General features: G+C 31.9%; 2 protein-coding genes and 1 pseudogene across 2 annotated transcripts; all 3 read left to right on the forward strand.

Moving 5' to 3' along the window:
* The first annotated feature begins 35 nt into the window (after positions 1–35).
* LOC134270446 (CD109 antigen-like) lies at positions 36–16,257 on the forward strand. Its single transcript, XM_062752664.1, has 18 exons — positions 36–149; positions 1,498–1,611; positions 1,774–1,824; positions 2,788–2,934; positions 3,148–3,289; positions 4,953–5,129; positions 5,403–5,484; positions 6,825–6,981; positions 7,280–7,363; positions 8,906–9,086; positions 11,331–11,545; positions 12,835–12,984; positions 13,510–13,572; positions 13,664–13,776; positions 14,173–14,317; positions 14,411–14,513; positions 15,517–15,608; positions 16,200–16,257. The coding sequence occupies exons 1-18, from the start codon at positions 69–71 to the stop codon at positions 16,209–16,211; spliced, it is 2,109 nt and encodes a 702-aa protein (XP_062608648.1). The 5' UTR covers positions 36–68; the 3' UTR covers positions 16,212–16,257.
* Positions 16,258–17,427: 1,170 nt separating this feature from the next.
* Positions 17,428–19,934, forward strand: LOC134270441 (complement C1q-like protein 4; annotated as a pseudogene).
* A 2,534-nt stretch (positions 19,935–22,468) lies between these two features.
* Positions 22,469–24,208, forward strand: LOC134270442 (uncharacterized; the record flags this gene model as incomplete). The annotated part of the gene is made up of 2 exons (XM_062752660.1): positions 22,469–22,819; positions 24,065–24,208. Coding segments are annotated over exons 1-2 (481 nt in total), but the record flags the coding sequence as incomplete, so codon positions are not given.
* Positions 24,209–25,171: the final 963 nt, after the last annotated feature.

Raw genomic sequence — 25,171 nt, forward strand, 5'->3', positions numbered from 1 at the left:
TTAAATGACAAATTTTGCTTTTCAGGGGCCGTTCATCGGTAACACTCACTAAAAGGCTACCTGGAACCATGACGACATGGGTCACATCAGTTTTTGGCGTTGATGATGTTAACGGTTTCGGAATTCTCGATGAAAATGATAATTTAAAGGTTTAAATATCATTGAAAAGAACAAGGTTCACTTTTGCCTTATTTGGTCCTGTGAATTTCTGTAGACTGAAACTGCATAGTTTTAGTTAACAATGCATTGAATAATCACTTAGATCTTTTGTGACTGCGTATCTATCGGCATTTTCTGTCTAGTTAATGCATTACACAAAATGCGTCAATTTCCTTATATTTTGAAAAAGTCTACAAAACGGCCATTTTATATCGAGCGCAACCTCTGATCTAAAATATGCAACTACCGAATGATAGAACTGTTTCTGGGGATTACAAGACATGTTTTTATATTTTATTTTAGATCAGAGAATGCGCTGATACTATTTTTCTTCATTGAATGTACTTGATTATACCTGTTTACCTTAAAATTCAAGAACATTGCAATTTCATAAAGCCAGTTCTCCAAAACCTGAACTTTTGAAAGAAAATTTTTAATTTGGAAATGAAAGCACTAAGTCTCTATTTTATTTTAATGCCTCAAATTGAAATTGAAGTGTTAATCTATATCTGCATTTTTAATCCCTGTTGAGATTCTGCTAGGCTAGATATTTGGACTGACGCCGTCGCAGAATCCCTGGACAACTATTAATAATTCATGTCTGGAGATTAAGTCCCAACTTCAGTCGACTATAGCAAGAATTATTCACGTAGACCACACTGCCGTTCGCTTCAATTAAGTCATTTAGTTGTTTATTTGACTCTCTGTCACTATTATTTCTACAAAGCTTACCGTTTAGGCATGTAAATCCCAACATAAAAATATTTACTGAAATCTCCGTTCAAATATGGCTCCCGTGATGAAATTGTTTACTATATAGTCTGTTTTTAGTCTATGTGATGTTCAATAGCCACAGTAGACTTGGTTCAGAGTTACATAGGGTAAAAAAAAGACTATAGGAACTCTTTTATTCGAGGAGGTAAACAATTTCGTCACGGGAGCCATATTTGAACGGAGATTTCAGTGAATATTTTTATGTTGGGATTTACATGCCTAAACGGTAAGCTTTGTAGAAATAATAGTGACAGAGAGTCAAATAAACAACTAAATGACTTAATTGAAGCGAACGACAGTGTGGTCTAAGTGAATAATTCTTGCTATAGTCGTCTGAAGTTGGGACTTAACCTCCAGACATGAATTATTAATAGTTGTCCAGGGATTCTGCGACGGCGTCAGTCCAAATATCTAGCCTAGCAGAATCTCAACAGGGATTACTGCATTTTATGCATAAAGTGAACCAAGCTCTCTGTAGGGAAAATTGTGTTAATGTGTTCACATAATATTTATATCGTAGAAAATGGGTGAAATAATAAAAAAAAGTTTTTTCTCTGAAAATAGATTCCAGTTTTCCTGCCATTCTTTATAGAAATAAAGAAGCCATCTTATATTGTTGCTGGAAACAGTGCTGTCGTCAAAATTACTTTGTTCAACAATTCTCCGGTTACAAAAATGGTAAAGATTTCATAGTTTTGTTTTTAACAAAAGAAAGAGCCTCGTATGATTTCAATTTTCTGCGTTGAAGTCAGAGAATAATTATTTTGTATGAAAAAAGACGACCTTAACAAAGTGAATTGAAAGAAGTGTATTAATATTAAGTCTGATTATGTCTTTAAGGTTTATATCCACATTCAGTTTCAAAGTGAAACAAGTGGTTTCTCGCGTCAGGTATGTCTTTGAAAAATATATATAACTTAAAGCTGCTTAATCCGAAACAGGCACATATCATCTTACACAATCAAAGTACATGTACGTCATTACATAGATTATATATAAAAATAAATTAAAAGATTTAATAGTTTATTACAGCAATCCTTACAAGGAAAACATAGATTAAAAACCTTATTGACAAACAGAAGTTCCTGACGGGAATTTAAGATCTGTTGTGAAGTCACCCTGGAAAAAATACATTTATCGGTCATATCTAATTATAAACATAATTCAAACCCGAGTACTTTTTTTTCGTTAGTAAAAGCCTAAGTCATAATATATCTTTTAAAAATTAAAAAAGAAATTAGTTGAATATAATCCATAGTAATTTTGATATTAATATGCATATTTAAAGAATAAAGAAAAATCATTTTTTAAAAAGATTTTTATAGGAAGTTTAGTAACAAAGGCTAAAATATTGTCCGTGTATAGGTATAAGCACTTTGTTGTGAAAACAAAAATGCTTGGGTTTGTTCTTCATGAGATGTAAGCGATAAATTTAATTTTTCGAAGGTGATTTCACGCGATATCAACATAGGATTATTTTTTGTGTGACCTAACAAAAATTATTTTTTTTTACTTTTGAATTTTAATATCTTTTAAAGGAAAAGGACTTTGGGGATATAATTTGACAAAAGTTGAAACAATTCATGGACAATTATTTTTCAAGAAGAAAATCGAAATATTTTTTTGCGATTAGAAACGGACTAAGCGGCTTTAATACATTACACATTTCTGAGCCTGTAAAATATAATGATAAGGATTAATACTTTTTATATGCATTTTACAGATCAATTGAAAATGAGATGACATTGCACTTTTTAAATAAAAATAAATATGAATATATTACATGTACTTACTATCATGATATTTGATTTCTCTATTTTCGCCTTTTCCATTTCACCTCCTTGTTACAATAAGCTTGCTAGTGGGAATTCGACTGTGTATTTTCATGGAATACAACCAAAAGCGGACAGATATGGAAACTTCAATGTAACTGTGGTTGCGTATGATCTAATGAATTCCTTTCAAGTATTAGACTGGATCCAAAAACCAATTAATGTAAAGGTACATGTATATATAATATTTTGCTTAACGTAATGATTATTGTGTCAGTATTCTGTTTAAGATACATCCTAATTTCTAATAAGAGTGTGTGAAGGAGGATGGGTGGGAGGGTGCGCGTACGTGTGTTAAATTTAAAAAAAAATCTGCTTAACTGAGTAAAAAGGTTTTTATTTGCTTTCTAATAGAAATGCAATTCATTCCCTGTCTTTCTAGGCACCTGGTTTAGAACAACTGTACAACATTCCATACTTTTTGACATTGAGTAACAGAATGTCATCGGTTATAAAAACTGTTACAATAACACTCCCACGCCATGCAATACAAGGAACTCAATCCGTATATTTAACAATCACAGGTAATATGAACTCAACATAGTCATTAAAATATTATCATCACTGCTTTTAATAAAAAGGGTGAAATTATACATGCATCTATTCTAATATGTGTTTTCGAATTATTTAACGATAATTACACCAAAACTTGTTTTCTCCTTCTGATTTGGTAAGACAAGTTTAATGAATTGTAAGATTTTTTTTTGAAATGTCAATGGTTAGTTGATCATATACAATATCATTATTTGAAGATTTGTTATACAGTAAAACACGGTTATAGCGAAGTCCTGGGGACCTGTGAATTTAATTCGCTATATCCGTAATTCGTTATATCCGTATAACGAATTCGTATAACCATATATAGCGAATTCGCAATATGCATGTTTTCCTTCAAGTGTTACTATCAAATATGTTAGGGAAGCAAATATTAAAAAACATACCTTCGATAACCAAGGTTTTATTATGAATTGAATTTTATATAAAAATGCTGAGAGAAAATAAAGTCAGTTCAATTATTCAAATTTTGAAATCTTTGAAAGTTCGTTATAAAAGATGTAAAATTCATTATATTTAACCTCAACGGGATTCAAAATCAGTTCGCTATATCCGTAAATTCGTTATATCAGAGTTCGTTATAACCGTAAAATTTTTCAAAGATTTGTTAAGAATTTTGCCAGGGACCCAGAAAAACTTCGTTATATCCGTGAATTCGCTATATCCGTGTTCGTACTAAACGTGTTTTACTGTAATATATTAGTTAGAAGAGAGCGTAAATTATAACTTTTCATTTTTAAATAATTTTTAAAAGTTCACTTGTTGTAAACCTTTTAGATTTCGTGTTCAGCATTTTTGGCAATCTTATTATGGCATCGCATTTATCTTCAGCATAAATTACAAGATATTGCCAATACATTTATTATTAAAACTATCACCGTGCAGAATTGACCTTTTTTTTTACAATATTTCTTTTCGGACTTTCATTTTGAACATTAACATGTTTCAAATGTTATTTTCAGTGAACTTATTTCTAAATCTTTATTTATTGTTAGACTATGAAACATTAATTTTTTTACTTAGTTGCAAAGAGACACTAAATGGACAATTGTTGAGAACTACAAAAGGACAAAGTGTTAACCGTTACTAATTTCTAAACTTTATAAAAACATACAATATAATTATTTGATTGATCTTCCTTTCATGTCTATCTTATCAAAACTTTTAGGTTGACCCAACTGCGTAGTCATAAAACTTTCAATGTAATTTTTTAAAAACAATTACATGTATTACATCCTCTTGTTGTGACCAAAATTTATAGTTTGATCTAACTTCGCACTGTTACTAAAGTCTCGAAAAATAAATGTTTTTTCCAGATAGAAAAAATAATATTTGCTTGGATTAATTAGATTATTGTTGTACACATAAGACATTAAACCGGACAAATTAGAAATTTATTCGAACAAATAAGAAATTCCTCTAGTCAAAAAAATCCTCGAATTGCCCAAACAATATATGAATATTTCTTTATAAATTCAAACGATTTGCTTATGTATTTGATCAAATCTCTTTCAATTGTTTATCTCATTTGTCCGAGCAAATATTTGCTTGGTTTTGCTAAACAAAGTCATCCCATTCTTCCAAATACATATATGGCCATCAAGCGAAGCCTTAACTTCCAACTTTTTTCAGGAGACATAATGGCGCCAACTATAGGTGGACTTGGTCATTTAATCCGCACTCCCTGTGGATGTGGAGAACAAACTATGATGTATCTTGCACCTAATATTTACGTGATCCATTACCTTAAGTCAACAAATCAATTGTCAGCAGATGTTAGAACCAAAATAGTAACAAATATCAACAGAGGTATTTTTGCTATTTTCATATTTATGCTCGTTAGTTTTAGTCGAGTGTTTTCATTCATAATCGTAAGTAACAATGTTATACATGTACTTCATATGAAATAGAGACCTTGAAAGCATTCTTTTTAAGCAAAGTTAAATTGCACATAACTTGCAATTGACCCCTAGTCTGGAGTAGACACGGTGTAAATTCAGAGAAATTTTTCCTGAGCAATGAATATGTTTTCAATTAATTGTTTGCTCTTGATTTGATAATATTCGATATTTTTTTCACAAGGCATAGACAATGAATTGAGATGGCAAAAGTCTGATGGATCATTCAGTGTATGGGGAAATAGAGATAGACATGGAAGCACGTGGTATAACCTTTACGTATCAATAAAGACACAATTTAAGAATTTAATTAGCAAGCAGATTTATGATGATTCTCAGAAATCTAAAATATATACTGAGATAACGAACAGTTTTCAGGCTCAAAATCCCATTAAACACTTCAAATTAGAAGCAGAGTAAACACAGAAATCTAAAACATCAGAGGTGGAATTAGGTGCGAAGGAGGAGTTAGCATACACCGCGTAGTTCCTGTCATGACCGGGAAATAACGGATATATCCGTCGACAATTCAGTGTGTATTTAATGATCTAACAATCAATATGGAAAACGTTAGTTTATATTATAAAATAAGGTACGAAAAACTTCAGTTTATTTTTTTTTTATTTTTTCCCTCTAGTATAAAGCGAAATACATCATAATTATATTTATTCAAAATTAAAATACTTTGAAATAGTTACCGATGGTTGTTTACTTCTTGATTTATAATTACCCTGTTGTTCTAAATAAAGTGCGGCAAATTCTACCACAGATTCAATGATGTGAGCTTGAAAAATACAAAGCACTTTCTTTTATTTGTTTTCTTTGGGTAGCTTCCCTTCCGTTGAACAAACTTGAATCTCTGTGTGAAGATTAGTTTAAGCTGGTTTATTGGTTTTGATAATGTTAAAAATGTTAAAGTTGACAGACGGACGATATATAAAGTTTCAGATTCCTTTGGCACAGGTGAAAGAGAAAACGAAATTCACTTCAACCTGCAAAAATTAAATCTTGAGGATAGGGCTACAGTTTAAATTAGTTAAAATATATCTTGCATGCATGGATATGAAATTTAGCAAGCATGCTAATTAAATCTTTTTTAACATAGAAAATAATAACATCACAAGCAACAGTTTGTAGAATTGAAATGTCTTATCTGTGAAAACTTCATTAACAGTGTCAATTATTATTATTTGGAGTTATATAAAGCAATATGAGCTGCATTTTTGAAAATTTTATTTTGCTGTTAAACATGTTAAAATGTGTTATTTTGAGAAAATTGTATGTAATTTAATCCTTTATGATCAATTAGACTAAAATAAAGCAGAAGAAAGACTAAATTTATATTCAATCGAATAATTATACAGTTCTGTATAAGAAACATTATTGTACAGGACGACAATAATGTAATTTTGCTGATAAATAGTTCTTCCATCGCAAATATGAACAAATAAAGTTTATTAACATTGTTTTTTTTTTCTTTCATTGAAATAGTTATTTACAATTTTGCAACAAAAAATTCTGACATCAGAGTTGCAGCTCATATTGCTTTAAATTATTGTCAATTTCTTCTTAATTTACTGTATAATCTCTTGTATTCTACTTACAGGTTGACTTCATTTGTGCTTTTGTGCTTTCACCAGGCGGATTCTTTTGTACCTGTTGACAAAGATATATTTACACGTGGCATAAACTGGCTATTGAACAAACAAAACATTGATGGTTCTTTTCAAGAACATGGCTACGTTATTCACTATCAAATGCAGGTAAATGAAATATAATTCTTTTTTCGGTTTGTTGAACCTTTGGAAAAAAAGAACTCAAGCTTGGATCTTAAATCTTAAATGAGTATAATTCTGTTAAAAATATTTTCAAGAAAGAGTTAAATTTTGTCAAACTTTATCTCGCAAGATATAATGCCCAACAAGGATTATATTAAATTTTATTTACTTGATAATCGATATGGGTAAAGTTTAATATGAATGATCAGATGGAGGTTTAATCTTATTATTTAAAGAATTTTTTTTATGAATTCATACTTACAATTTCTACTCTATTTTACAGGGAGGAGTAAGAGCTAGTCGTGCTACTATCACAGCATACGTCTTACTGACTCTGTTAGAAAACAAAGATATTAGGGAATATAGGGTAATTTATTGTTTGCAGTTAATGAAAATATTCTTGATCAAGTAATAATAGGGATAATAAGAAGTTTCCTCATCTTTCCAAAATTAAAGCGATAATATTTTCCGGTAGTTAATTTTTCTTCAAAATACAAATTCAAGGAAAATATTATCAAATGGCTTCATTCATTCATGAAAAATGTTTAAAAGAAATTATGTATCAAAATGACATGCGTATAACAAACAAATGACAATGAAAGATAATGAGTCTTCATATATCCGAAATTTTATTTCCAAGTAATTCTTATTTACATGTATATGATACATTCAAATTATTAAGTCTCCCGCGTGGCGAAGTGGATAGAGCTTTTTTTCTAGAGTCGTCAAGTAATGAATTGATCGTATTGATAAATTAAGTACTGATCAGGTGAATGGAATACCTTGCAGTCATATTGGTATAAAGCAATGAAATAACGAATTGAACGCAAGACAAAATTTCGATTCAATGATAGGTTATTTGTAGAATGAATTGCATTATAGTATATAGTGACCGTAGAATAATAAAAATATCTTTTGAACCCGGCTGATGAATCAAATTTTTAGTAGATCGCCTCGATTTAAAAATTCATCGTATTCAGAGCCTGCTATAGCGTATTCAATCAGTTGAAACACTCTATCTGCTAAAGATATTAAAATATACCTTAAGTAATCAAGCTAGATTTATTCATTTTGTTTATACAGTTATTGTTTTTGGCCATTTTTTCGCCCATATATATATACAGTAAACAAATCAAAATATGAAACAGATGTGGCGGACTTTGTAATGTCTAGATCCTATTTCGAGTCTACTGAAATATATTGAGTTGCCATATAAATGAAAGAAATATTAATGTTTTAAATTCATAAAACGCCGTGAATAAATCTAATTGTTGAGTTGAGTTTCTACTACTCATACAAGAGCTTTTTAATAAATTCTAATAACTTCTCAAAAAATAAAACCTTAATCGCTTAATGAAGAAGTGAAATAGTGTCCATTGGAATTTCAATTGATTGTTTGATGATCTGGTTACGAAGGACTGCCTGCTTTATAATAAAAATACAATGAGGAATTCATTCATCTTTTTATCGTCAGAGAACTTGAATGTAAAACTAAAATGATTTTAACAAAGTATGTTTTTAAAAGAACCATTCACCTGATATAAAATTTAATAGTTTCATTTTTATTAGGTTGTCTCTGATATCAAACATACTATTTTTTAATAATATGATCTTTGAAAAAAAAATTGAGAATTTAAATTTTCCAAAGGTTCTTCGGTTGTTTGTTTTTTTTTTTTTTTTTTTTTTTTTTGGTTTTAAAAAAAATTTTTTTTTTATGTTTTTTTTTATTAATAATCAACATTTCATTTACATGTACCCCACTTTTTAAATGTGTTCAAAATATTTCTTCCCAAGCAACTTGTAATTTGGTGATGAGTAAGGATAGGGACTTGGTTGAGATTTACTAGAAGCTGCAATATTTCTTTGTTTGTAAGGATTTTTCTTGCAATTTACTTAATATTAAATGCAGAAAAAAATGGCGATTGCAAAGAGAAAAGCAGGGCAATACTTAACCAGGTCCAGTGTTATGCGAGATTTAAAGAACACTAATCACGGAATGGCTTTTACGAGCTATGTTTTACAAAAGGCCGGATACCAGAGAAAAGCGAGACAGTTGTACGCTACTTTAAAGGGAAGGTCAAAGGAATCAGGTACATGTCATTGATAAATTATGCATCTAAAATTATTATATTTTTTTTCAATGAAACATATGGAGAAAACGAACAACATTCAAGATCCATAAAACAATACAAAACAAAAGCAGAGCAAACACGGGCCTCCAAAACATCAGAGTTGGGATCAGATGTCATGGAGGAATGACCATCCCCACCCGATCACACCGAGAGCTCCTTGTCACGATCGGGAAATAACGGAAAAATCCATCGTCAATTCAGTGTATAAATAATGGAATAACAATTAGTATGAAAAAAAGTCAGCATTTGACTTAATGATGAATTGTATTTGTTGACAAGGTCATTGTATAGACCATAGACATTACGAAATGATGATTTTAAAGGAGACTGCTGATATTCTTGTTTCAACAACTTGTTTGTCAATAATGTGCCTCGTTATAGAAATTGTTCATACGTAGAGCATGCTCTTCCGTATCGAATCAACTGAGACATATAAACTCCGTATGCAGGTGTTGAAAGTATAATGCTGCATAAGAAGGAAAGTTGACGATAGAAAATTTAATGTCATCGCGTTTATCATAGAGCTTGGTTGATAGATTACCATTAATGTCTTTTTATAGTAAAATATCCAAGTATGAAACAGCATGTCAGACTCTGTGGCATCCTTTATCTCAAGCTCACAAGGATATATCGTATCGACAAAGGAATGGAAATTACCATTGTTAATTGACAGTACGGCGTCGATATATCTAAATGTCGAGTTGAAGGCCACAGCAAGTGTTTTCTTCTTTTCACGTATAAGATTTTGCACAAATTCTGCTTCATATGAATACAAAATCAGGTCTGCTCCCAGCAGGCACACAACGTTGTTTAAACGTTGAATATTTGTTGAAGTTGGGTGTAGACGTTGATAAATCTAGATACAATTTTGATTCAACGTTGACTATTCAACTTTGAAAATGTAACGTTGATTCAACAATGAATTCAAATTGAGTTGAATTGCCAACATTGATTTAACGTTGCATCTTCGCTGAGCGGACCAATCCTATTTTTCGCTGATAGATAATTCGGACTATAATAGTGTCGGACTATAACACTGTCGGACCATAACGAGGTCGGACTTGACAAAGTCGCACTACCAGACATCATTACTCCTTTATATAGCTAACAAGGATGGTTAATATAGGAATTTTACACATTCATAAGCAACAATAACGTTAGAGCCACATGGAAAATAGTTTGAAGTATAAAGCACTGCTTATTTTTTCAGAAAGGATTTTTATGTCGGATCATGATGTGACGAAATTGAACACAGAGAATAGATAGAGTAACGATTTATTATCACAACATTAAATTAAATATATGTGGTGCATATGAAAATAATACTTACTATAAAACCTATTTAAATCATGTTAGAAAACATCATGGAGCGATGCTTCCTAAGCCAGAAAATCACAATGTTGTATGTGGTTGTAAGTAAAAAATATATCTGTGATGAGGAGTTATCTTTCTTCTAAATATTTCTTCATGTGAAAAAAATGTCATACTAATAAAAATAATGTATTAAGTACTTAAACCATTAAACCATTTTTAAAATGGTCGTGGAAAGATACATGCAACTTATTCAATTTATAAGACTTTTGATTTTGGATTTTTTACTGTTAAATATAATAAAACATTTACAAAGAAATTGGCAAAACAAATACAAGTAATGTTTCTATCGTATGTTAAATTTCATCAAATTGACTACTCAGATCTAGAAGTCTCAATTAGGAAACTGATTAAGAAAAATGTGAGTAGTATTCATATTTAGTACTTTGAAAGTTATCTGTCTTATCAGAGGGTCGCTATCCCTTAAAGAGTTATGAAGGCATCTTAGTAAATCTGCAATAAAACGGTTGAAATTTTAAGTAAGTTGTGATCACCTCCCACCTCCCGGAAAAAATGAAGAAAAAAAACCGTTGAATTAACGTTTATTCAATGTCTAATCAACATTGATTTTCAACATTGATTCTACGTTAAGATTTCAACGTTGAACTCAATTTTCAAAATCTAATATAAACTAAACGTTGAATCAACATATATAATCAACGTTGATTCAAAGTTTCATTCATTGTTGTGTGCCTGCTGGGCTAATAACGAAGCGCAATTGGTAATGAAAATATATTACATAATATTATTACTTTATTGTGATAAACAATAAAGAAAGTTTTGATTTCCTTTTAAGATAACAAAATGAGCATATCAGGTATATATTTTTAGGTGACTATCTGTTTTGGCAAGACAATGGAAGCAAAGTGTACAAACAAAAACTTAGCTGGCAAGCCCCAAACCCTAGAGCAAGACCGATTGACATTGAAACGTCTGCTTATGCACTATTATATCTTTCTGAGAGAAGAGACATTACGGAGGGAATGAAAATAATGAAGTGGCTTGTTTCCCAACGAAACCCCCAAGGAGGGTTTACTTCTACACAGGTAATTCATTTGTTTCGTACAATGTCATGTATGTCATAATAATGATGAAATTATATCACTGTCTATAATATTCAAAGAAGACAGATACATTCGGATTTGGGTAATTAATTTCTCCAAGGAACCTAGCAAAAATTTAAATTTCACTGCATTTCAACATCAATAAAATCAAAAAATACACTTTAGACAGCAATTCCTTGAGATAACTTTTTGACTTCAAAGACATTTATTTTTTATTAAAATAAATCTTGCAAATTTACAAAGCTAGTCATTGATTATTTGCAAAATCATTTTATTAAATAAAAAAGATGATACGAAGAGAAAGTATTGATTCCTGGATTGTAACATGTCGTCCGCGTGGTGCAGTGGTTAGAGCGTCTGTTCTAGATTCGCCAAATAAGGAGTTGATAATTTCGTCGCGGGTTCAAATCGAAGATCGACTCTTTTACGTAAACCATGGGCCCGTGGCGCAGTAGGTGTTTTCACGACAAAGATCACTCGCTGTCCAATGCCACTGAGTGCCGAGTATATGTATAAATTTGCAGCCCTCCACCGGCAAGAGGTGGAGTTTCCATATGGGTGAAAAATTCTCGAGAGAGATGTTAAGCAACAAACAAATATTCCTATATACTTTGAATTGATATGTCCCTTTGAACTCAAAATAAAAGATATCATTAAGTCTTGCATATCTGCTTAGTTTGGATATTTTACTAGAACATCAACTGTCTCGTTTATAAATCAACAGTAATTGAAGAAAAGAGGCAGCTAGAGAATGTTAAAAGTCACTATTTTGCAAAGTTTAAAGTTGATAAAATGGCCTTGTCATCAAAGATTTAAGGCCAATATTCACTTATGTTTTCCATACAAATTATTTAGCAATTTCAATTCCTTGCGTTGTATACAGATTTTTTTTTCAAATTTTCTCAAGAGCACGAGGCGGGAGTTACTGCTCGATGGGGGTTGCTTACTCAAATTCTAATATTTTTTAGGTCTGTGTTTGCACTGCTCCTGATTTGTAATTTTCCAAAGGACCTTAGTTAGCTTGCTGACTGTTCATTATCCTAACATTTCTTGCTTTTTGCTAATTAGACAGATCACAGTTGTAATTCGTACATTTACAAAAAAAAATGTATTACAGGATGTACCCGAAAAAGGACAAATTGAGATTCCGTTTATTCTCAGACACTTTTAAAACCTTGAATTAATTACTTAATATATATTGAATGCATCATCGTATTCTCAGTACAAACATGATCTTTTACATGTTTATTGATTTATTTTGATCTTTTTAGGACACGGTCGTATCACTTCATGCACTCTCAAGATTCTCCAGTATGTTACAGCAATCAATTTTAAATGCACAAGTGAAGGTGAAAAGTGGATCAACTGAAAAAACATTTAATGTTACGCAGCAAAACAAACAACTCATACAGAGAATGGAGGTAACTTTGTTTAATCTGTCCATTTGATAGTTTTATTTGGATGTATATCCCATATATATATTAAAATTTGCGAGATAACACATTATGATATCAATTTATCAATCTCTTAGCTTTCTCTATAACTCCTTTTTGCAACTAAAATTTTTGTTATTCATAGGTTTATACATTAATAATCAACTGAATTGGCATTCTCATGAGAAAAAAAACCATTTACATATCCATCTAAACTTGTCTTTAAGTTAAAAGTTCTTGAAAATTATCAAAATTATTTCTGTATGCTAGTTTGATTCCATAGTGGGACCATTGGGACAACACACAATCAAAGAATATATCAAAATTACCTAGTTCAAACTAAGTCAAAGAATCGTATTTGTTTTTTTTTCTCATTTTCCCCATTTAGGGTAATATTTTGTGCAAAGTTAAGATAAATGCACTAAGAAAACCTGATACCCTAAAACTCCTATATATTCAATATCTTTGGATATATGAAAATTTTATAATGCATCAGTACATATACTTTTTCAGCTTGGTAACAGTACAAGCAATGTGGAAATAAAGACTTCAGGGAAAGGATTAATTCTGGTTGATGTATGTACAGAATTATCATTACAATAGCTTTTTTCATTAATTTTAGTGAATAAATAAGGAATATAAATAATATATGATGGGATATTTTCAGACTGTTGTAAAATATAATGTGATGAAAAGCGAGGACTCTGCATTCGAAATTAAAACAAGTATCAACCCTTCAAAGCAAACTTTTGACAAGATTACCGTAAATGTCTGTATAAGGTAACATCATGTTGTAAGCTTTGAATTTATTCGCTTGAGGTAAATGCACATTTAAATCATGATAATATATGATGTTTTGCTTTAACGTCCACCAAGTAAATTTACAATTTATAAAATTAAAATAAAGCGTTTTATAATGTTTTTCTCATGATTTCATGCATATATTGTATTTTGTTAAAACAGAATAAAATACATTTCCGAAGTATTACTCGCTTCATTAAAACGATCTGTGTTAACAAATAAACCAAAGACATTTTGATCTTTTCTATGAGATTAATATTTTAGATTGTGATCGTTCTACTTGTTTGTTTGTTTGTTTTTACCTTTTGTACATGAACATGTCTGAAAAAAGATAAAGCATTTATTTATTTCTTATTTTCATAAAACAAAATTCAGGAGGAAGGACAATAAGGATAATGGCATGGTGGTTGCAGAGGTTGGAGTCCCTTGTGGGTTTGTGGGTGACCTCACAAAAACCAGGGCCCGGGGTCTCGAACACAAAGAAAAAAGTTCTGATGCAGTAGTGCTGTATTTCAAAAATGTAAAGTACTCCATTTTTATTACTCTGTTAACATATTAAAGGTTATCAGGCATTTTCAATGCTATTCACGCATGCATGCATTTTTTTTTAAAGCTTCGCGGAAGCAAAGTGTGCTTTGACGTAACAGCTAACAGAGTGGACAAAGTTACGGAGTCACAGGCGATTCCTATTACAGTGTATGATTATTATGAACCAGGTAAGAGGGATTTTTATCTAAATAAATGTATTATTCTAAACCTGAAGATAGAGGCAAATAAAAATTGTCGAGAGGATATGTGCAATGCAACGTGATTACCGAGCAACACTAGTGGACTTTTAAGAAAACCACTGACTTTTACAGTCGACGGTCTACTTTTGCACAACGACAATGTACGGAAGCTCTTTTTCGATAAAAATATTTAGCTGAATATTTAATTCCAGACGAAAATAACGTGCTGAAAAAAGCACATATAAATGGCTTATGAAGAATCCGAAAACCACCTTTAAGTTACCATAAACTTATACCCTTCACATGCCGATGCCCAAAACACCATACTTTTGACTCCAAGAATGGTTTTTTACCCATTATTAATTCTGTACCTCCATAAATGATACGGGTTTAAGAAAGGTCTAAACACTGCGCACTGAAGAGTTGTACACAAATGTACTTATAGGGTAGATTTATGAAGTTAGAGGTGATCTGCCCTTTGAAATAAAATTATTAAAATTGTTAATTACACGTTTTGTAAAAGATTAAAAATATATTTAGCATTATATTAGACCACGAATAAGTAATTGAATTCATTATTTTCAATAATTTTCCCAATGTAAGTAAATAACAGTGATTTCTGCTCAGAAATAGTCCATTATCTTTGAACATTTACAGCGGAATTAACTAAGCAGGTACCTTATGTTATAAATGAATGAAAAAGTCTTAATATGCACACCTTAATATGATACACTAGTATGTAGTTTCCTTAAATCCAAAAAGCAGTTTCTGTTCGTGTTTAGAGTTTCCTTAAATGTCATAGTAAACCATCAACTGTAAAGTCAGTGCTTCTCGCAAAAGTTCCTCGGTGCTGTGCACAATAAATTTAAAAACTGGTAAAGGTACTGAACATGCTTAAGGGAATCTAGAACTAGAAATCAATTGACGGCAAGCAAATTTCTTACGAAAACTTTAATACTTTATATTATTTTTTGTTTTATTCATGCTGCAGTGAATTATGGGATCTCAAGTTATAGGTCCGGTAAGCTGAAAGAGATGAACCTGTGTAATATCTGCAAGCACTGCACCATATGCCAGGGAATTGTAAGTTTATATGATATTATATAGTATATTACCTGTAAATCCGACAAAGAACATAACAAATAGCGAGATACTTCATACATATCTGAATTTAAGGACAGACGAGACGTTACTTTATAAAAGATAAATTTTTCAAAGATTTTGTCGTTGAAGTATTGCTACTTAAACATGTTTGCTCACAAAAAATTGAGTACCTTACCAGGCCTTTCTGCAAGATACCAGGGGTAGTTTTCCTTATACATGTATAATCCTTTTGGGAAGAAAAATAATTTTCCAATTTCAAATGTTTAAGTGTTTGGACTTTGTAAAAACGTTTAGAAAGTGGTTTAGAAATCAGAATGTTATTAAAATTTTGGATATTTTTCATACATTACGAAGATATACAAAACAGATATTGATGAACGTCTCGTCTGACCTTAACAAGAGAATTCGTATCTTTGAATAATAAAGTTCTAAAGAAGGTTTATATGTACATGTATTATATTTCATATGTTTTTTAATTTGAAACAACATGGATATTTCTTTATTCGGGATAAATATTGTATTTTATATATGTTCATAATATGTAATTGATTAATTTTTAATATTTTTTAGGAACTGGGCTGAGATGAAAAAAACTACATTGTTGATTAAAAAATCAAATAAAGATTTTAAGTTGAACTACGTTTTTAATCATTTCTTAAAATACGAACAGAAAATCATTGAAAGAAAAAAAAAATAAAATACAATGTACCAGATAATGCCATTCAATTTCCGAATTTACAAAACACCTTAATTTCGCATCGACAACTCCTCCATAATAAAAGAATACGTCAAAAAAATATTTTTTCTTTTTATTCTTTTGTCAAAATTTGACTTAGCCCGTCCAGCCTTGTACAGTGGAGAACTGATACAAGCAAACTTGAATATTTACTACATGGGAATGTTTACATACCTATATAAATAATTGTATCCATTTTCTTCTTGATTTTGATGACGATTTTTCCCAAGGCATATAGTTACTCGTATGTTACATAGTAAACTTTGATCATCCCTTGGAAAACTTTGACTCCCCTCTTATGGCCCCGATCTACCCGGAAAATTATGATATTAACAAAGTTGAATCCTTAGTAGATCCATAAAATGAAGTTAATTTTCACTTTAATTTCATTTTTTGTCTTATATAGTGGTTCTTGGAAAGAAAAGTTTTAAAAGATGCCACTAAACATTACACGACTTTTAGTGATTATTGATTACATTCCCTTGAAATAGGGGGTGGCACTCCCGGGAACAAATGAAAGCCCCTTTACCGAATGATGCTTTGTGGCAAGTTAAGTTGAAATTGTTCCAATGGGTCTCTAAAGAGGTTGATAATACATGTTATTTTACAGACGATCGACGGACGCTGGATTCTTTGATCATAAAACTTCACTTACGACGAGGGTTCAAATTAGCTTAATACTAAGTAATGGGGAGTTGGCTAATTAAATCAAAGATATTAAAATGACTCGTTGTGCTTCAAAATCATAAGCTTACGAGTATCACTTCACAATAGGCATAGAACGTGTTTGATTTGCTTGGCATATAGGGATTACCAATAATGTTGTTATTTACATGAATAACTTAAAAAGGATGTTTAAAGTACTTTTTTTACTTTTTATTTTTTTTTCATCTATGATGAATATGAACAAATTAGCAATATTTTATTGGTGAAATATAAATGCAAATAACCTATATAAATATCCATACATTTAGCTCTAAGTTATACTTACCAAAGCGCACCTCTGAAAAATTTGCGACTAGGATTTATTCAAATTTTGAACATTGGAAATTTTGAGCAGCAATGTCGCCTTTAGCTGTATTTTTTTGTTTTGGGGCTACTTGAGAAAAGGTGTATCTGCTTAAATGTGACAAATTCTGGGAATGATATTGAACACTTGAAGCAACTCGTACAGCAACTCAACACCAGTCTTCAACACACTGTTAACTACGAGATTGATCAACTGAAAAGAGAAACAAGTTTCCTGAAAACAAAAATCAACGCACTAAGAAGGATATGGAAATAACGAACAGTATTCAATCTCAACGTCCATTAAACAAATATACAAAATAAGAGCAGAGCAAACACGGACCTCCGAAACATCAGAGGTGGGATCAGGTGCCATGGAGGAGTGAGCATCCCCTGCCGACCGGTCACACCCGCCATGTGCTCGTTGTCATAATCAGGAAATAACGGAAAAAATCCGTGGTCAATTCAGTGTATAAATAATGGACTAACAATTGGTATGAAAAACGTCAGTCAGCATTTCATTCAATGATAAATTGTATTTGCTGACAAGGTCATTGTATCGACCATAGAATTTACGAAATGATGACTTTAAACGAGACTGTTGATATTCTTGTTTCATCAACTTGCTTGTCAATAATTTACCTCGTTTAAGAAATTGTTCATACGTAGAGCATGCTCTTGCGTATCGAATCAACTGAGATATAAATACTCCGTATGCAGGTGATGAAGGTATATTGCTGCATAAGTAAGGGAAGTTGACGATAGAAAAGTTAAAGTCATCACGTTTATCATATAGCTTGGTTGTTAGATTACCATTAGTGTCTTTTTCAAGTAAAATATCCAAGTATGAAGCAGAAGTGTCGGACTCTGTGGTATCTTTTATCTCAAGCTCACCAGGATATATCGTGTCGACGTAGGAATGGAAATTATCATTATTAATTGACAATACGTCGTCGATATATCTAAATGTCGAGTTGAAGGCCACAGCAAGTGTTTTCTTCTTTTCACGCAAAAGATTTTGCATAAATTCTGCTTCATATGAATATAAAAATAAGTCTGCTAATAACGGAGCGCAATTTGTACCCATGGGAATTCCAATAGATTGTTGGAATACCTGGTCTCCAAAAACCACATAGATATTGTCAATCAGAAACTCAAGCATCTTCTTGATGTCAACTTCAGAGTACTTATGTGTGCAATCAGAATCTGTTTTAACAAAATAATTTTTCAAATGACCAATGACGAGGTAAGTAAACTTACGAGTTCCATTTTTGTTGAAGAAGCAGCTGTCAATGATATCAAAAAGCCTGGATTTTAATTTGTCGTGGGGAATTGTTGTGTATAAAGTTGAAAAGTCGTAATTTTTTATGCTGTTGATTTTTGTTAAGTCTTGTGATTTCAAATTGTCCAAAAGTTCTTTAGAATTTTTAAGTATCCACATCTGATTTACACCACTTCTTGAATATATAGTTGTACAGTACTCTTGAAGTTTTTCCTTCACTTCTGTCAATATTTTAGTGAGAAGTAACGAAAGAGGCTTGGTTGAACTAAGTATGTTTAAAAATATTTAGGCAACACTTCTCTCTTATTATCTAGTTCCCTGATATCATAATAATAAAAAAAGAAAACTGTAGATTATTTTTGCTACGATCATTCTAATGGAGTACGTTCAATAGCATAGCTGCTACGTAGCCTTGAAGGGAGAGCTAACCTAGCCGCTACGGAGGAAGAGCTAGCACAAAAAATTAATACTGAGGTACCAAATCAAAGTTTGCTTTCTTCATTACAACTACTTGTACCTAACACACAAGATTTTAACAAAAAGAGTATAATTTTCTACATTTAAGGGAATTAAAATGTAAATTAACATCTCGTATATTTGTGTTTGAAAAATAAGTTTTTACGGATATTTTTTTCTGAAATCTGACACTTATAGCGGCTAAGCTAGCTGTCCGTTTAATAGAGATAGATATCTAACACCTAGCTGCTATGTTCGCAGTTAAGATCTTGAGCGCAGCTTAAATGGTCTGTTGATATCACTGTATCATCAACTAAGTTGTCAGTAGCTTGCCTTATTTAGAAATTTGTATTCATATGTAAGCATGTTTACACAGTCCACTGTATGTAATATACTGAAATTTGAAATGCTACAAAAATGACTTAATTCATTAAAATTCAGGCCATGACCCAATAGCTTTCACAGCAAGACTATCGCACGATGTTGACCTCTTTGCTGCACAGACAGTGGTGTTCGATAAAATAATTCTGAATCTTGGAAACGCTTACCATGAAAGTTATGGACACTTCACAGCTCCAGTAAGAGGTGTTTACCAGTTTGCTGTATCGCTGTTAAACGACGGGAAAGAATCTTATTTTGCTTTGATGAGAAACGGAAACCAGGTGTTGTCAATGCTTTATATAAGAAGTGGTACCTTCTATTCCTCGTCGTCCATTGTTGTAGTGCAGTTAGAAGCAGCCGATGTTGTTTTTGTCAAGGCTACCAGAACTGCAAATTTAGACGAGTCTTATTATTGTATTTCAGTGGATTTCTGATTCAGTAATTGTAATAAAATTTCAAGAAGTCTAAATTCTAACATTGCATGTTAGAATATAACTGATTTAATTGAAGTAATTTCATAATTAAGAGAAATGCTTTCTTGTTAAAATTAATATACTTCTGCGTTATACTTTAATCAGTGTTGTTTAATGTATCTTGACAAGAAGTCTAGTATAAAATTGAATTTTTATTAAATTTGGTCACATGCATATTTATACTATGGATTACAAACCATTTGTTATTAAGAAGAACATTCTGGTTTTCTGTTTAGCCCTCTTTCAAATTTAGAGCGTATCTTAGACCCATTTTAGGAAGAGTGTCGTGGATTGATTTTTTCTTTATTGGAAATACATTACCATGTTTTCATTAAGAATTTTTGTTTTATGTTTCTCTATATATTTTAAAGTTAATTTACTCAGTCTTCCGCAACACCATAACCATACATACGGCATGAATTGGACAAATTTAATCTTATAACATGTATACATCTAAAAAGTAACAGATCTCTCTCTCTCTCTCTCTCTCTCTCTCTCTCTCTCTCTCTCTCTCTCTCTCTCTCTCTCTCTCTCTCTCTCTCTCTCTCTCTCTCTCTCTCTCTCTCTTTATGTTTTCTTGCGTATTGGTTTTTGGAAGGAAGAGTTTTTATGATCCCAGTGGACTTTCAAGGTTTCCTCATACTATATCCTTGAAAAAGATCCACAGTCCTTATGCTAAAAAATTAAACCTGATTTCTTTTTCAGTGACGTAGCATCGTTTTTGAAAGGGATAGGGGCAAATACAATTTTTTTTTACTTACCTGAAAAAGTTGACAAGAAAAAAAGGAAATTTTCCCAATCAATGAACATTTGCTATATTAAAAGTTATGTTTGAAAAAAGTTGCGGCCTTTGCCCCCCCCCCTCCCCGTTGGTATGTGGCTGCCTGTTTGTTTTTTGTTTTTTACCTAAGAATGTCTAGTACATGTACTACGACTTATTTAAGCAAACACTGCAGTTCTTCTCTAAAGACGAAAGATTACGAGTAATGAGACAGATATTAGACAAATAGATGTTGATATTTTGTATTGACTTTGATCTTTTCGAGGGTCGATTCTCAATCGCAGCGCCGCTTTAAACCTAAGACGTAAACATACATATAGGTAGTGACTGTTCTTCGCCAAGCGCTGGGCATTAGAAGTAAATGTCACGGGTTTTTCGGATATGACCTTAAAAACGTAGGTCCGGTGTCACGGTAGGCGTTGGCACGATAAAGAATTATTGAATGGGACGTTAAACAATATACAATCAATCAATCAATCAATCATTTTCGAGGTCCATGCCAGTGCCTGCTCTGTTCCTGATCTGTATTGCTTGAATGGGCTATTGAGTTTGAAAATGTTTGTTATCTCCATATTTTATTCACCTGATTATTACAAAAGAAATACATGCATCTCCTGAAAAAGAAAATTCAATAATACAATGTTTACATATGTATAGCTCTTATTTTTTCTTCAAAGCAGCAATGTTTAGCTCACGTCAGTCGAGGCTAAAGTGTCTGTGAATTTTTTTTATGATTAAGAAGGTTGGGGGTCAACAAATAAACCGTCAGATATAACTTCATTTTTAGATATAATATTTTAAGGTATCAACTATCATTTCACATAAAAAAAATTCCATACATTTTAGATTTAAAATATAATCATTTTTGTATATCTCGAAATGGAGCTTTTCTTCTAAAGAAGATCAATTTCGTTTAAAAATCCTCCCACCAGCCAGGTTAAAATTTCGTTGTCGTTAATCTTTACCAATATTTACTTCTTCTCCAGAACCACAGGCCTAATTTCAACCAAACTTGCCATGAAGTAGGTATCCTTGGTCAAATGGGATTTGTGTTTGTATAAAAAGGGTCAGGCCTTTTTCCAAGGGGATATAATTACGAATTAGTGAAACTTAAATGACATTGCTAGAAATTACTTTTCTTCTCAGAAACCAATGAGCCAGAAAAAACAACTTATATAGAAACATTCTCAGATGTTATTCTATGGATAAAATTTTGTCGAATTATGACCTTCGGAGTTAAGGTAGTTGCCACAATAGTCGATCAAATTTTTACATACATTGAGATTATTGGAAATTCTCAAGAACAGCCAAGTCATGCCTGGTCATTTTAAACGGAAGCATCCTTTAGTACTGACGATCCACATTTGATAAAATCATGCCCCCCTAGGGCAGGGTCGGGGCACAGTGGACTATCAAAGTTTAAAATAGGAATAGGAGTAGTTAAGAATATCTTTTAAAAAATCTTCTTCCCAAGAACAGCAAGCCATTATTGGTCAATTTAAATGGAAACATCCTGAAGTAATGTAAATTGAAGGTTTTTCCAATTATGACCCCTTCCCCTGAATAAGTTGGGGTCACTTATACATCATGTATAATTACTTGAACTTGTCCACACTGAACTAATGACTGCTTTTTTAACGTGCTCGGGTGGGCGATGTGGTTCCTCGGCCTGGCCTCTTGTCTTTATCAATAATAAAAAATAACTTCTTGAATACCTATGCTGCTAAGTGTCGTACATGAATGTAGAGAAGCCATTTGTCTGGAAAAAAAGATTTATTACCTCTGAACTTTTTTGCTTCGTTCGTGTCCAATTTTTAAAAGAGGAATATTTGTGCAAAATGTCATCTTTAACAGTACTTTTTGTTGTCGGACTGTGTGGAAAATTGTGTTTCTGCTTGAATCTGACGAACCATGGGAATGAAATTGCACACCTGAAACAGCTTGTTCAACAGCTGAATACTAGTCTTCATCAAATGGTCGCTGAAAACCGTAAAACGGCAACTAACAACAGAAATGAGATTAATCAACTGAAAAACGAAACAAGTCATCTGAAATCAAATTTCAACACACAAAGTAAGTTTATTTTAAATACATGTATTCCTTACAAATTATTCTTGCTGGTTTGAAAGGCAAACGTACATACAATTAGAATATATCGACATTTAAAGTCCATAAGAGAAATACATAGCAACTTAGTAATTTTACTAGGTCAAATACTTAAAAACGTATCGTATTTTAGTGATTTTGCACATATTTATGCTGATTAAAATGGCAAACCTACATACAATTAGAATACCAAGGTATATCGACAGTTAAAGTCCATAAGAGAAAACACATGTTATATTTATGCTACTAAAATTATTTTATCTGGCGGCTGCAAAATAAAAATAAGTTATCTAGCAGCATCCATATCTTTTTATTTGTTACCGCCAGGAAGTTACATGTATCTGGCGGCTGCTAGATAAAATATTGTTTCTACCTTGCACTAACTGGCTTCCATGCCCATTTAACCTGAAAAATTATTAGACGAAATAGAAATGGAAAGATATTTGAAAATAAACTGAAATAAACAAATTCCTTATTTAAGGTAGGAGTATTCTCATATTGCAAAAATTTGTATTTAAAAATTGATGAAATTTTCAAAGAATTCTGAAGACAATATCACTAATTGAAGGTATCAGTGAGATTAAATTTGACCATTTTATATTAGAGGCAAGGTCATGTCAAGATCATAACCTTTTTCTTAGACATCAAGAATACAAAAATACTAAAGTCAATCACACAATCCTTACTTGCAGTTCAAAAGATTTGAATGTTTTTCTTTTTCCATAAAAAGAGAGAAAAAATACAGGTTTTGGCTCAAATATGTACTAAGATTGGAAGCATTTAAAAGCGAATATAGTTCTAGTTTGTTTGAAAAATCATATTTATTTGATTTATTTTGAAAGTTAAGTCCCTTATTATTAATTAAACTTACATTAAATTAGTTTGTAAATTTCTTCAAGTCTTTGATTGTGTAAAAATTATAACTAAATTCATTGTTCTGTAATAAATTAAGAGGCAGAAAAGCAGATATTTCCATATGCCACCATTTCACCAAAAATATAGTCCCTGCTTATTTTCAAACACGGTTAACCTTTTTTTTTTGAAGTTGTACACTTGTAATAAAAAAAGAAAAAAGATCTTTTAATCTCTTTCATCCAAATATATAATTCGCATAAGCAAAAATACTTGAATATTTCATCTGGTCAAAATCCAGAGAAGAATCCTACCTCAACAGAAAATAAATTAATGCAATATATTTTTTTCATTCTTTAGGTCAAGGTCCAATTGCTTTCACGGCGGCATTAACGCTTAATACGGAATATTTGGCTGGGAACACGGTTGTTTTTGATAAAATAATTCTGAATCTTGGAAACGCTTACCATGAAAGTTATGGACACTTCACAGCTCCAGTACGGGGTGTGTTTCAGTTGGCAATCAGAAGTTGGACGGTTATTCGCTATTCGCTATTCGCTATTCGAATGGCGAACCGCAGGCTGTCTGCCGTTCGCTATTCAAATTACCGTAAATGTCCTAATAATTTTTTTTTCAAAAAACTTTAAAAACGCATTATAATCCGTGTTTAAGAAGAAAAGCAAAGACTTCACTTAAAGAAGACGACTGAGGACCCCAAACCAATGCAGCTAGCCTGACCAAAATGATGAATATTTAGCTAGCCTGGTCAAAATTGGATAAAAAAAACTGTTAAATACAATACCAAGTATTTTTACATCTTCAAATTTTTACCGGGGAGGGGTATGGGAGGGACCCTTTCACTGTTAAAAGGAATTTGTGTTACAAGACCGGGAACCCATTTAGCTAGCCCGGAGAAAATTGGAAAAAAACCGTATAATTCTATTATATGTATTTCTGAATAAGAGTACATCGCCCTGGGGTCTGGCTAACATCGAAGATCCCATATTTAGACCTTCACATTTTTACAAGGGAGGGGTGTGGGAGAGACCCTTCCACTGTCAAAGGGAATTTGTGTTAAAAGACCGGGAACCCATTTAGCTAGCCCGAGGAAAATTTAAAAAAAAACCCTTATAATTCTATTATATGTATTTCCTAATAAGGGTACATTGCCCGGGGGTCTGGTAAACATCGAAGATCCCATATTTAGACCTTCATATTTTTACAGGGGAGGGGTTTGGGAGAGACCCTTCCACTGTCAAAGGGAATTTGTGTTACAAGACCGGGAACCCATTTAGCTAGCCCGAGGAAAATTTAAAAAAAAACCTTATAATTGTATTATATGTATTTCCTAATAAGTGTACATTGCCCGGGGGTCTGGTTAACATCGAAGATCCCATATTTAGACCTTCATATTTTTACAGGGGAGGGGTATGGGAGGGACCCTTTCACTGTTAAAAGGAATTTGTG

This window comes from Saccostrea cucullata, unplaced genomic scaffold, assembly GCF_032062105.1.
Source record: "Saccostrea cucullata isolate Sc308-1 unplaced genomic scaffold, CSIRO_AGI_Scuc_v1 ctg4606, whole genome shotgun sequence".
In the NCBI taxonomy this organism is placed as follows: Eukaryota; Metazoa; Mollusca; class Bivalvia; order Ostreida; family Ostreidae; genus Saccostrea; species Saccostrea cuccullata.